At 45.2% G+C, this 14,586-nt stretch overlaps 1 protein-coding gene across 2 annotated transcripts; it reads left to right on the forward strand.

The window, feature by feature from the left end:
- The first annotated feature begins 2,421 nt into the window (after window positions 1-2,421).
- kdf1a (keratinocyte differentiation factor 1a) lies at window positions 2,422-14,155 on the forward strand. 2 transcript variants are annotated; one of them, XM_060900539.1, is made up of 4 exons: window positions 2,422-2,768; window positions 7,868-9,203; window positions 9,614-9,694; window positions 12,664-14,155. In XM_060900539.1, exons 2-4 carry the CDS (start codon window positions 7,886-7,888, stop codon window positions 12,714-12,716), a joined length of 1,452 nt encoding a protein of 483 aa, XP_060756522.1. In that variant the 5' UTR covers window positions 2,422-2,768; window positions 7,868-7,885; the 3' UTR covers window positions 12,717-14,155. The 2 variants fall into 2 exon arrangements, with proteins under 2 accessions (XP_060756522.1, XP_060756521.1); XM_060900538.1 differs by having other exon boundaries at window positions 2,423-2,768; window positions 7,857-9,203.
- Window positions 14,156-14,586: the final 431 nt, after the last annotated feature.

Genomic DNA, 14,586 nt, shown 5'->3' on the forward strand with positions numbered 1-14,586 from the left:
GACAGTGAGGTGAGACAGTGAGGTATGAGTGTGAGGTGAGACAGTGAGGTATGAGTCTGAGGTATGAGTGTGAGGTGAGACAGTGAGGTGAGACAGTGAGGTATGAGTGTGAGGTGAGACAGTGAGGTATGAGTGTGAGGTGAGACACTGAGGTATGAGTGTGACCTGAGGTGAGACAGTGAGGTATGAGTGTTAGGTATGAGTGTGAGGTATGAGTGTGAGGTGAGACAGTCAGGTGAGACAGTGAGGTACGAGTGTGAGCTGAGAGAGCGCAATGTGAGACAGTGAGGTATTAGTGTGAGGTGAGACAGTGTGAGGTGAGACAGTGAGGTATAAGTGTGAGGTGAGACAGTGAGACATGAGTATGAAGTGAGACAGTGTAAGGTGAGACAGTGAGGTATGAGTGTGAGGTGAGACAATGAGTAATGAGTGTGAGGTGAGACAGTGAGGTAAGAGTGTGAGGTGAGACAGTGAGGTATGAATGTGAGGTGGGACAGTGAGGTGAGACAGTGAGGTATGAGTGTGATGTGAGATGGTGAGATATGAGTGTGAGGTGAGACAGTGAGGTGAGACAGTGAGGTATGAGTGTGAGGTATGAGTGTGAGGTGAGACAGTGAGGTGAGACAGTGAGGTATGAGTGTGAGGTATGACTGTGAGGTGAGACAGTGAGGTGAGACAGTGAGGTATGAGTGTGAGGTGAGACAGTGCGGTATGAGTGTGAGGTGAGGTGAGACAGTGAGGTATGAGTGTGAGGTGAGGTGAGACAGTGAGGTATGAGTGTGATGTGAGACAGTGCGGTATGAATGTGAGGTGGGACAGTGAGGTGAGACAGTGAGGTATGAGTGTGAGGTATGAGTGTCAGGTGAGACAGTGAGGTGAGACAGTGAGGTATGAGTGTGAGGTGAGACAGTGAGGTATGAATGTGAGGTGGGACAGTGAGGTGAGACAGTGAGGTATGAGTGTGAGGTATGAGTGTGAGGTGAGACAGTGAGGTGAGACAGTGAGGTATGAGTGTGAGGTGAGACAGTGAGGTATGAGTGTGAGGTGAGACAGTGAGGTATGAATGTGAGGTGGGACAGTGAGGTGAGGCCGTGAAGTACGAGTGTGATGTGAGATGGTGAGATATGAGTGTGAGGTGAGACAGTGAGGTGAGACAGAGAGGTATGAGTGTGAGGTGAGACAGTGAGGTGAGACAGTGAGGTATGAGTGTGAGGTATGAGTGTGAGGTGAGACAGTGAGGTGAGACAGTGAGGTATGAGTGTGAGGTATGAGTGTGAGGTGAGACAGTGAGGTGAGACAGTGAGGTATGAGTGTGAGGTGAGACAGTGCGGTATGAGTGTGAGGTGAGGTGAGACAGTGAGGTATGAGTGTGAGGTGAGGTGAGACAGTGAGGTATGAGTGTGATGTGAGACAGTGCGGTATGAATGTGAGGTGGGACAGTGAGGTGAGACAGTGAGGTATGAGTGTGAGGTATGAGTGTCAGGTGAGACAGTGAGGTGAGACAGTGAGGTATGAGTGTGAGGTGAGACAGTGAGGTATGAATGTGAGGTGGGACAGTGAGGTGAGACAGTGAGGTATGAGTGTGAGGTATGAGTGTGAGGTATGAGTGTGAGGTGAGACAGTGAGGTATGAGTGTGAGGTGAGACAGTGAGGTATGAGTGTGAGGTGAGACAGTGAGGTATGAATGTGAGGTGGGACAGTGAGGTGAGGCCGTGAAGTACGAGTGTGATGTGAGATGGTGAGATATGAGTGTGAGGTGAGACAGTGAGGTGAGACAGTGAGGTATGAGTGTGAGGTGAGACAGTGAGGTGAGACAGTGAGGTATGAGTGTGAGGTATGAGTGTGAGGTGAGACAGTGAGGTGAGACAGTGAGGTATGAGTGTGAGGTATGAGTGTGAGGTGAGACAGTGAGGTGAGACAGTGAGGTATGAGTGTGAGGTGAGACAGTGCGGTATGAGTGTGAGGTGAGGTGAGACAGTGAGGTATGAGTGTGAGGTGAGGTGAGACAGTGAGGTATGAGTGTGATGTGAGACAGTGCGGTATGAATGTGAGGTGGGACAGTGAGGTGAGACAGTGAGGTATGAGTGTGAGGTATGAGTGTCAGGTGAGACAGTGAGGTGAGACAGTGAGGTATGAGTGTGAGGTGAGACAGTGAGGTATGAATGTGAGGTGGGACAGTGAGGTGAGACAGTGAGGTATGAGTGTGAGGTCAGACAGTGAGGTGAGACAGTGAGGTATGAGTGTGAGGTGAGACAGTGAGGTATGAGTGTGAGGTGGGACAGTGAGGTGAGGTCGTGAAGTACGAGTGTGATGTGAGATGGTGAGATATGAGTGTGAGGTGAGACAGTGAGGTGAGACAGTGAGGTATGAGTGTGAGGTGAGACAGTGAGGTGAGACAGTGCGGTATGAGGGTGAGGTGAGGCAGTGAGGTATGAGTGTAAGGTGAGACACGGAGAACATCAGCTTTGATTCGGCACCCGCGTGAGCTCCTCAGTGCGCGTGAACGCTGCGCGCGCTCCCTACCTGTGGCTCAGGTAAACTCGGGGTCAGAGTCAGAAACAGCCCGCTTCAGACCGCCAGCGACAGCCGGGAGGAGTGAGAGGAGTGAGAGTCCGCGGATTTATTGAGTGTTAATGATAAGAAAGGCGGAGGGAAGGTGTGTTTAGGGAAGAAAAATAAATCGCTTTAGTCAGAAAACACACTTCCGCCATCGGAATCGCCGCGAGCGTGAAGCTCAGAACAACACCGGAGCTGCTGCCGAGTCTGAGGTGAGTTTACACACACACACACAGTTTATTCGGTTTAAAGCAGGACTGCGTGGATTTATAACTCCGGGAATCAGAGGGAACTTTAAAGGACAGACTGAAGTGGGAGTTTGTTGGTGAACTGCGCGAGGTGTGTGTGTGTGTGTAAAACTCGGTACACACTGCTCCTACCGCAGCCGGTTATGTGGTGTTCTAACTCATGATGAACAGCTTGTGGTCGGGGGCCACAGTGTCGGGGGGGGGGGAGGGGGGTTAAACTGCTCTACTTTTATTTATAAACCGCTTGTAAAGTGTCAGAGGGGCGGAGCCTCACACTCGGGTCACCTGTACAGCGACAGCACACACTCAAGTGGCAGTGAAGCTCCAGAACACACCTGGACACACAATACAGGATAGACACACACATCATGATACACAATACAGGATATACACACACACACACACACCTGGACACACAATACAGGATATACACACACACACACACACCATGATACACAATACAGGATATACACACACACACACACACACATACACCATGATACACAATACAGGATATACACACACACACCTGGACACACAATACAGGATATACACACACACACCATGATACACAATACAGGATATACACACACACCATGATACACAATACAGGATATACACACACACACCATGATACACAATACAGGATATACACACACACCATGATACACAATACAGGATATACACACACACACCTGGACACACAATACAGGATATACACACACACCATGATACACAATACAGGATATACACACACACACCTGGACACACAATACAGGATATACACACATACACCATGATACACAATACAGGATATACACACACACACCTGGACACACAATACAGGATATACACACACACACCATGATACACAATACAGGATATACACACACACCATGATACACAATACAGGATATACACACACACACCATGATACACAATACAGGATATACACACACACCATGATACACAATACAGGATATACACACACACACCTGGACACACAATACAGGATATACACACACACCATGATACACAATACAGGATATACACACACACACACACACACACACACCTGGACACACAATACAGGATATACACACACACACACACACACACACCATGATACACAATACAGGATATACACACACACACCATGATACACAATACAGGATATACACACACACACCATGATACACAATACAGGATATACACACACACACCATGATACACAATACAGGATATACACACACACACCATGATACACAATACAGGATATACACACACACACCATGATACACAATACAGGATATACACACACACACACACACACACCATGATACACAATACAGGATATACACACACACACCATGATACACAATACAGGATATACACACACACACACCTGGACACACAATACAGGATATACACACACACACACACACCTGGACACACACACACACCTGGACACACAATACAGGATATACACACACACACACACACACACACCTGGACACACAATACAGGATATACACACACACACACACACACACACCTGGACACACAATACAGGATATACACACACACACACACACACACACCTGGACACACAATACAGGATATACACACACACACACCATGATACACGATACAGGATATACACACACACACACACCTGGACACACAATACAGGATATACACACACACACACACACACACACCTGGACACACAATACAGGATATACACACACACACACACCTGGACACACACACACACACACACACACACACACCTGGACACACAATACAGGATATACACACACACACACACCTGGACACACAATACAGGATATACACACACACACACACCATGATACACGATACAGGATATACACACACACACCTGGACACACAATACAGGATATACACACACACACACACACACACACACACCTGGACACACAATACAGGATATACACACACACACACACCTGGACACACAATACAGGATATACACACACACACACACCTGGACACACACACACACACCTGGACACACAATACAGGATATACACACACACACCATGATACACAATACAGGATATACACACACCACAGTGCTGTATACACAGTCCACATAATGACACACACTATTTGTTAAAGTGCCATTAAACCATCAGCAGGATCTTTACGTGACTTTACTGTGATATTAAATCATGTATCACAGACTCGGTGCAGTTCACCTGCTAATGAACATGATGATCACGCGCACGGAGAGACGAGCGATATTACACTCAGTTAACACTTTATCATTTATCAGTAAACAATAAATAGAGTCACAAAGTACAACTGTGCCACCAGAAAATTCATTATAGTTGAGCAGGAAGTCTGTTTTGTTGAACTGATGGAGACTTCAGTGTAAAACTGTTCATGACAACTGCAGTCCTAAAGTTATCATGTTGATTGTCGTCCAAAACCATCAGCACAAAACTGTAATAGTCCAGAGCATCTTCTAAGTGTGTCTGTAGACTGTCCATATGGGGGCCGTCCTCCACAGGAGCGATGGGATGAGACTCCAGCCAGAAATAGGGCATCAGGATGGATCAGCTAGGTCTGAGGAGCAGAAGAGGGTCAGCATCACTGGTGTCTCAGGAATGACATGTAACGAGAGGGAGAGAGTCTCAATCTGTGATTATTAGGTATGATCTTGACCTGTCCATTGTATGCTGAATGCAAGCAGGGACTCCAGCGAGACTAACTCTGACATCATAACTAAAAGGGAGAGCCAGAAGGTAACGCAGTCATGAGGGAGCTCTGGGACATAAAGCAGCAGCCACTACACCGTCAACAAACCTGAATGGGGGGGGTGACAGCATCCATACATCCCAGTTTACCAAAACACTCTGTCTGAGGATCCTCCAGATCTACACCTTTACCTCATAAACACTTAACAAAAGGCTTGACTAAACAGATATGTTTTCAGCCGAGACTTAAACAGCAAGACTGTGTCTGATTTCCGAACACTACTTGGAAGGCTGTTCCATTTGCTCCTTTCACATATCCCACAATCCACTGTATGGTTGGGAACTTCTGGTGGCCACGCCCAGGCTGCTGATAACAGTACAAAAAACAATACTGGGCTATATAATCAATGTTCAAATATTAGATGTTCAAATAATATTACAGGTTTACATGGTCTCTCAGATTTTTTTCAAGACTAATACCATTCAAAATGATTGCACATTTACAATTTGGTCATCAGTCTAAATTTGTCATCAGTTTCGATGTTCAAATATCAGCTGTAAGCTGAAATGTGATGTTATTAGATTGCTTTTAATTGTCTAGTTAGTGGTTCCGTGGTATTTTTCATCAGCACAGAAACCTTTTAATCAGTCATCTTTATATTATTGCCCTTACAGCCCTTTCACTTTCACTCTCTGCACTGTTTACACGAAATGCATGTTCCAACTCCTCAGCACTATAACTCTGGCCAACAACATTAACAGTGTACATTTACACTGATGACCAAATTGTAAATGTGCAATCATTTTGAATGGTATTAATCTTGAAAAAATCTGTGAGACCATGTAAACCTGTAATAATATTTGAAAATCTAATATTTGAACATTGAAACTGATTATATAGCCCAGTATTAGTTTTTGTACTGTTATCAGCAGCCTGGGCGTGGCCACCAGAAGTTCCCAACCATACAGTGGATTGTGGGATATGTGAAAGGAGCAAATGGAACAGCCTTCCAAGTAGTGTTCGGAAATCAGACACAGTCTCGCTGTTTAAGTCTCGGCTGAAAACATATCTGTTTAGTCAAGGCTTTTGTTTAAAAATGTTATGAGGTAAAGGAGTAGATCTGGAGGATCCTCAGACAGTGTGTGTTTTGGTAAACTGGGACGTATGGATGCTGTCTCCCCCCTCCCCCTTGGGTTTGTTGACGGTGGAGTGGCTGCTGCTTTATGTCCCAGGGTGAACGACTGTGGGGCTTTGTAAGAAAAGGCTCCACCCCCTGATTGTAGCCTTCACTATTTATTAACATATATTAAGAACTTAGAAAATTCTCTTTGGATACCAAATGTCAATGATTACAAACGTCCTTTTAATCTGTTTCTCATCAGTGGAGCATCTGCTGGACACACCCCTGTGAATATGTTACTATAGAAACCATACCATATTAGAACGAGAGCATTAATATAAACCTGCACTACTGTCAGAGCTGCTGTTAGAGAGAATTAATCAACACCTTTTGACCAATCAGAATCCAGAACTCAGCAGCACCTTGTCCTGTTTGTTTATCTCTGTTGCAGTACAGATGTTGTAGAAGGGTGCAGTACGTAAGCGAAGTGTTTCACGATCATCGTGACTCGTTAAGCGCATCATACAGAGGATTTATTATTTCTTGGAGAATGCATATGAAATCACTGCACCACAACATGAGATTTTATCTGTGAAGTGTGTTTAGTCTGATTTTATACAACGGTGAGACGCGCGCGCGCACACACACACACACACACACACACACACACACACACACACACTGGCCACAAGGATGCAGTCAAAGTCACCTTTAAATCTGTTTTCTTTATAAACATCAAATATACAATATTATGTGTGTGTGTGTGTGGCTTTGCAGAGGTGATCAGTGTCTTGGACAGGCTCGTTGATGTACTTTCTCTGTCTGTATAACACATAGTTGTTGATAAATACTGATTAAAGGTGATTAGACATTAAACAAGTCTCAGTGAAAATCCCTTTCTTCTTCCACACCAGTATGAGACTGGGGTCGGGGGCGTGGCCTAAAGTCTGAAAGTGGAGTCTGTACGTTAGAGTAGCTTCAGATGAAAATAAAGTTCTTGTTTAATTTGTATATTTGGTGCCAAATGCTCTTTCTCTGACTTTCAGAGACAAGCAGAAGGAAATCAGAACCGCATGCTATAACCTTAAGAATGAAAGCAGAATGTTAAAAAAGAATACAAAGAAAATCAAGAAAACAGAAAATAAAGTGTGTGTGTGTGTGTGTGTGTGTGTGTGTGTGTGTGTGAGACTCCTGCCAGGTCCTGACTGAAGTTGCCATGCCTGGACACAGCACTGGGACCAAACAAAAGTCCCGCCCACACACCCACGGGTCGGGACGCTGCAGGTCCGAGTGTTACAGGCCGAGCCAGTGCAGCTTGAGCAACCAGGATTCATACCGAGGTCATCACATCGCCAAGCAGGAGTCCTACAGGAATCAACACAACATGAATCAGGACTTGTACCAAGATTACTCCACTGATTTACCCCGGCTCATCGACCCACGGCTGCCCCACGGTCCTCCACACGTCGCTAAAACCCAAATGAGTTCATATCGAGACAATCACACAACCAATCACAATTCATACCGGGAGAATCACAAAACAAATCAGGATTTGTTACAGAATCACTACACAGCCAATCAATTTTGGTTCTGTGATGATCAGGATCTATATCACAACCACGCCTCAAGTCCAGATCGCAAACTGTCCCAGGATTCATGCCGGAATTATTCCACCAGCAATCAGCACTCATTCCGAGATAAGGATTCACACCGTGATCACTGCACTGATCCGCCACGCACCATCGTCATCGACACTCAGCCGTCCCGTGGCGCTGCTCGGAGCTGTGATAACGGATTGATCCCGAGCGCTCAGTGCGGCTCGTGTTCCTGGTCAGATTGCCGAACTCTGATCTGCTGCATCCTCACCTGTGGCTTTTACAGCCGCCAGCAGCCCTGCGTCCCCCCTAATGAGAGTTCCACCGACCCGCCACCCAAATCCGAGCCTGAACCGCGGCGACCCGAACCCAAATCCGAGCCCAAGACAACTCATCTGCCCAGTTCTGGAAGTTTCCGTTATGGAGATGTCTATTTGGCGGGAAAGAAGGTAGTGTACTCGCCAAATTCAGATGCTCCAGCTCGACGCAACAGATCCACAGCAAAGGGTGAGAGTCAAAGGCCCATTAGCAACACTAGCATTTACTCCAGAGAGGACCTGGACGTGGATGACGTGGATGACGGGGGCACCGATATCGACTCGCTAATCACCAAGAAGCTTCTGGAGCTTTATAAACTGCACCAGATTGAGCAGCTGGCCAAGTGCACGTCAGACCTGTCATTCTCACGCAAGACGAACGAAATCAGTGACCTGATCAACAGCATCGCGCAGGACTACAACCTGGAGGAGCAGGAGGCCGAGTGCCGGCTCGTACACGGCGTCATCCGCATCAGCACACGCAAGTACAAGTCTCAGACTTCCAAAGGCTATAAAAGCAAAGACTACAAATCCCAGGATGCACTGCTGCAGCCGAACGGGAGGAGGGATGGGACGCTGCCGGACAGCGGCAATGAAACCATGACCTTTACCTTCAGCACTGGTGAGTGGGTGTGGTCAAAATGTTACATCACATTTCAGCTCCATTACATGAGGTCCCTACCAAAGTCAATACCATGTGATATCACAATGTACCTTTCAACCACCATGATGTCATATTTCTAAATCATAAGGTTTCAGTGTAATGAAGTTGTAGCTCATCCTTTAACCCATGACCTCACTTTCTAGTCACATGACCTCATCACATTCACCCGAGGTTGTGTTCCAACACGGGGACATTTATTAATTTCATGTCTCGACGTCAGCTTTGCTCTCCTCACATTTCAAGTGTGTGATATGAAGCTGAGATCAGTTGAAATGTGATGAAGTTATATTTAATCCCTCGCATGTCATGACCTTCACCCTGTGACATCACTTTATGACCTTTGACCTAATATGTGTGTCCTTCTGAAGATGAACCGGAGATGCTGGTGTCTGATTTGACGCCCTCTGATGAACTGGCGAGAAAGATCAGAGGACACAGCAGGCGAACCGGTGAGACATGACATACTCATCACTCTCGATCAAAAAAAAAGTGTCCACTCTGAGAAAAAAATGGTTCTTTAAGGAATCACTGGATAGTTTTGGGTTCTTAAATGGTTCTGTTTGACATTACGGTTTACAGTGGAACGTTCTGGGAGCATGTAGAGGAGGGTACACTCTCAGAACAAAGGGTACTAACCGTGTCTGTAGGGTGGAACCCAGAATCCTACACCTTTTATACACTTCTTTGAATCTTTTACCAGGAAGTGTACCTGGAGTGAATCTGTGACCTTTTACTTTAAAAGGTAAATATATATGTTATTTACCAGCTGGGAGGTCCGTATGGTGAAATACTGTGACCGAGGTCTTGAAAGTACTGAGCGAGGCCCTCTGGGCTGAGGTCAGCATTCAAGGCCGAGGTCACGGTATTTCACCATACGGACCGACCTTAAGCTGGTAAATAATAATATTTATTTTTTCTTTACCAAATTCTAACAGAAAACGAGAGCGCCCGAAAGGGAAAACGGAGCTGAGCCGCCATTTTGAATCCTCATTCACGGCTGTAATGCAAATGGCTTCCTCCTCAGTATACAAGTGCACTTCCATGGCAGGAAAAAACCTACATTTTGCTGCCTATGTCGTCCCCTATTTATACAAAATTGAGTCATTCAGGATTCAGCCATGTTTTTGCTCAGCGTTAGCAGCAGTTAGAGGTTTTTAGCTTTCTCCTGAAATGTTTTCTTTTATTTCTTCTTCCTCAGGGTAGTAAAACTCGTTTTCGCTGTGAACACTGTCATTATCGCTATCCATGCTGTAAAATTAATGCTATTCTCCTGAGAAATGCTGGCAAAAATTTATAAGATTTTTGATAATCATATAAATAAATCTTATAAAAAAGATAAATGTTGAAAAAAATGCTATTATGTTTGTTGTTGTTGTGAACGAGCGAGTCACCAGAGGTCCATAACTGGGGTCTGTATCGTAGGATATGGACCCACTCGCCAGCCAATCAGAGCTCAGGATTTGATGGAAACCGGAGTGCGAAAAAAATAAAGCCCAATTATTTATGTTAAATCATTTTAAAGGTCGTTATTTCCACATGTCCAGGTGAAAGATGTAGAATATATATTTATATATTTACTCACTGGCTGAAAGCAGAGCTCCCGATGAGTGTGACATCCAGAGCAGTCACTCATTATTCATGTTGTGGGTGGAGCCGTCACTCATTATTCATGTTGTGGGTGGAGCTGTCGCTCATTATTCATGTTGTGGGTGGAGCCGTCACTCATTATTCATGTTGTGGGTGGAGCTGTCAGCCCAGGAAGCTGTATTAGTTCTGCTCCAGATACTCACCGTGGTGTTTATATTCCCCTCCATCAGAGTTTAGTGCGGTGTGTTATAAAGCTCATCCTGATGTGTGGTTCATGCACAGTGTAAAGTGTGTGTGTGTGTTGTTTACTGAGTGTGTGTTGTTTGTGTTCTGTGCACTGTTTGAACTGTGGTTTAGTCCAAGACTTTGAGTGCAGAAGCTAATGGTGCACGCTTGGTGAACGTGTAGAGCTTTGTTTGGACCCTCGGTTGGGTGGCGCGAGATGTGTAACGTTCCGAGTAGAGTCTGTACACATTACTCTGCAAAACTGTGCATTTGTTTACAACCAGGTTTCATTAATTATTGTTTTGTGTTCTTTAGTTGTTTGGTGTTCGTTGTTCGATGCTATACTCATGTTCAAGAGGAATAAAACTCATCTGCACCTGTCAGAGACTCTCTGCTGCTGTTCTTAATGCTGAGGGCTGCTGCAGTGTTGGGAAATAATCCCATGTTGTGCTGGATAAAAACCCATCTGTCTTATGGAAATAAAGTTACACATTTCGTTGTCCGGTGGTCAGGTGTTTGAGATCCGTTGCCCTGCACCTGCGCTCTGGTTCCCTGTGGTGGAACACCGACGCCCATACAGTCACAAAAGTTAAAAAATCAGGTCAGTGCTTTACAATGTTCTCTTCAGTCTGGAGCTCTGTTATTAAAGGTACTAAAGACAAGGGTACCACCCCAGAGACGAGGAAAGGTCCAGGTCAGGACCCTGTTTTTCTGAGCGTGTGCAGTCCTGTATAAAGTCTCGTCTTTCTCTCATGCGATGTTTCTCTTCTCGTCTTCTGTAGAATAGTGAAGTGCCTCGGAGGCTCAGGACCAGATTCCTCCTCCGTTTTTGTCTTCTTCAGGAACGTAGTTCTTGTTTTTCAGCCATTAGGAACGCCGCTCTCAGCACTTCGTTCCCCACACGGCCGTGTCGGCTCGCTGCTGCTGTAATGTGGAGATGAGCTCAGATTTCAGCTGGTTTGTGTGTTGAAATGTTTTGAGTCATGCAGTGAGGTGTGAAAACACAGGGTCACTGAAAAGCAGTTCGCTTTGTTCATATGGAAATGAAACCCTTTAAACAGGAGGCTGAGACGACGACATGTGGGTCATTAACATGTCAGGCTGTGAGGGACGGCGCCATGTTGAACACCCGCACTGAGCAATGATGAAACGCATCTCTCGCTGTAAACGGGATTATTATTAACGCCGTCTCTTCATGCTCCCCTACATGCTGAATATTTTATTGCATGATATTATTACTGTAATTACCACAATTATGAGTTCTGATCATTTGTACCTGTGACTCACTTTTAGTTAAAAAAAAAAAAAAACTTAAAAAACCCCTAACCCCCTCTGCTCTGACTCCACCCCTCAATGCATAGTAACGAGATGTTTAGCAGAATACTTTGAGCCCTGATCAGTTGGATTCGTATCTGTAATGTGAGAAATCCATTTTGGTCGTCAGTTACAGATTCACTAAACTGAGTGCAGATTTGAGATGGAGAACATTATGACGTTAGCGTACGATGAGCTCAAACAGTAAAATGGTGGTGTGATGTCAGTTGAGGAGCTCAGCAGCTGCAGGGCTTTTCTGTTTGTGTTTTGAGTGGTGTTTTTCTCTCGACAGCGTATTCTTCAGGAATGGCTATGGACTGGTCTGCAGAGCCGCTGCTGTGCTGACAGACGCCTGATGGAGCCTCGCGGCTGGACTACAGACGTGTCGGCTGGACTACAGAAGCTTCAGCTGGAATTTTGATCGACGCTGCCTTGTTTGATCAAAATACTGATTACAGACCAGATGTCTGGATTAAAGACTAAACAAACTGCAGACGGAGTCGTTTCAAGAGGTCACTGCCATACTAAACACCACACGGAGGTATTAGTGAGATGCACAGCTGGATTAAACTCTCAGCTGTAGTGCCGCATGTTACAGATGGCAGGTCTGGATTAGAGACCACACGTCTGCTTTATAAATCACACGGCCGGGTTAAACACTTCAGAATAAGACTAGAGACGTTTTTCAGCCCCTGGCAGATTACAGAAGGCTGGAGGGGATTTACAGAGCGCAGATTAGCGACCGCACAGCTGGATTAAAGATCACACTGTGGATTTGGAGAACACAAAGCCGAACCCTTCTCCAAAGATCAGGATGTTCAAATCATGTCTGCATTAGAGATTAGAAAGCACACCGGTGGATTAAAGACCTTTGGACAGGAATGAGAGATGTGTGTATTGGATTAAACACTGACTGTCCTCCGGCCAGCTGACTGAGGCTCCTCCTCGGCTGATTTGGAGCTCTGGCTGGATGTTTTGTTTCTCTCACTCCATAGCTTGTCATTGTGTGTTTTTATCAGATGGAGGATGTGTGTGTGGGTGTGTTGGGATTAAAGTCGCACTCCGTACTGGTGATTCTCCTGTAAAAATCTCCTGTATTGAGTCACAGAGCCGGAACCTGAGGAACCTGTGCTGCCGCTGCTCGCACACCACATGCTGACCTTTTTAAACTCTTTTCTGGTCTCTGTGTCCCCGATCACTCAGACTCGTTTTACTGCACTCCTTTTTTCCTCATTAACCTCGTCTCTCAGGTTCTCTGACTTCCTGCGACTGTGTGGTGCTGGCTCACGCTGAAAGCATGTGCTTTTGTTTGTGGTTTTTTTGTTTGTTTTTTTAAATATATATAAGGGCACATCCTATTTTTCCTGTGTCTTGTTTACATGTGTCTGGTGCACGAACAATCACAGACCCAGAAAGTGTGTTACATTTATGAGAAAGTGGCCAAGTTTGAGTTTTATTTTCTAAAATCTGCACTTTTATGGACAATCTTCTGTTCCTTTCTCTCGACAAACTTCTCTAAAGATTACGGCCTCCTCCTCCTCTCTGTGTGTGTGTGTGTGTGTGCGCGCGCACGTGCGTGTGTGTGTACAGTAAACTGTGAACCTGTTTGTCTGGTTTGACAAAGCAGGAAACAAATAAAAGGAATTAAAGGAAATGAAATCCAAGCGTGTTGGAGGAGGAGCTGAAAAACTCAGCGAGGCTTTTTTTGGCAGTTTATATTTCATTTATCCCTCAAAATTCTTCCTGTAAGTTTCTAATAAAGTGGAAAAAGTTGGAATGGTGAAGATCTGGCGTGTGAGTGTGTGCAGTTTTTGTCAGGAATTTCGCAATCAGTGTTTTTCTATGAGTCAGAGCATTGCTGGGTTAAAGGGCGGAGCTTCCAGTCTGGGGGTGTGGCTTTATAATTATAGCTCCACTGCCATCAATGAATAAATCACAGCTGATGGTTATAAAAATAAACACAATTCATCCATTAACACACATTACACACTATAAAGACATTAAAGATGTAAATAAATGAAAAGGAAAAAGTTATAACTCATAACTGGATAATCTACAGTTACACAGTGTTTAAATAAAGTCTTTGTAGCATTTTCAGTGGACACACTCTCCCAGACATTCAGACACACATCGTTTGTCTGGTTGGGGAGAGAGCTCCCTTCCGCCGCTCTCTCCCTCCTTATATAGGGCGCGGTCACTGGGGAAGACACACAAA

Source organism: Neoarius graeffei, chromosome 19 (genome assembly GCF_027579695.1).
Source record: "Neoarius graeffei isolate fNeoGra1 chromosome 19, fNeoGra1.pri, whole genome shotgun sequence".
Lineage (NCBI taxonomy): Eukaryota > Metazoa > Chordata > Actinopteri > Siluriformes > Ariidae > Neoarius > Neoarius graeffei.

Excerpts from the sequence above, each read along its gene's own strand:
- kdf1a (XM_060900539.1), top strand. The coding sequence starts at position 7,886 with ATGCCTGGACACAGCACTGGGACCAAACAAAAGTCCCGCCCACACACC. Across the intron at positions 9,204-9,613 it reads GACCTTTACCTTCAGCACTG|ATGAACCGGAGATGCTGGTG; the intron begins GTGAGTGGGTGT and ends GTCCTTCTGAAG. Across the intron at positions 9,695-12,663 it reads AGGACACAGCAGGCGAACCG|CGTATTCTTCAGGAATGGCT; the intron begins GTGAGACATGAC and ends TTCTCTCGACAG.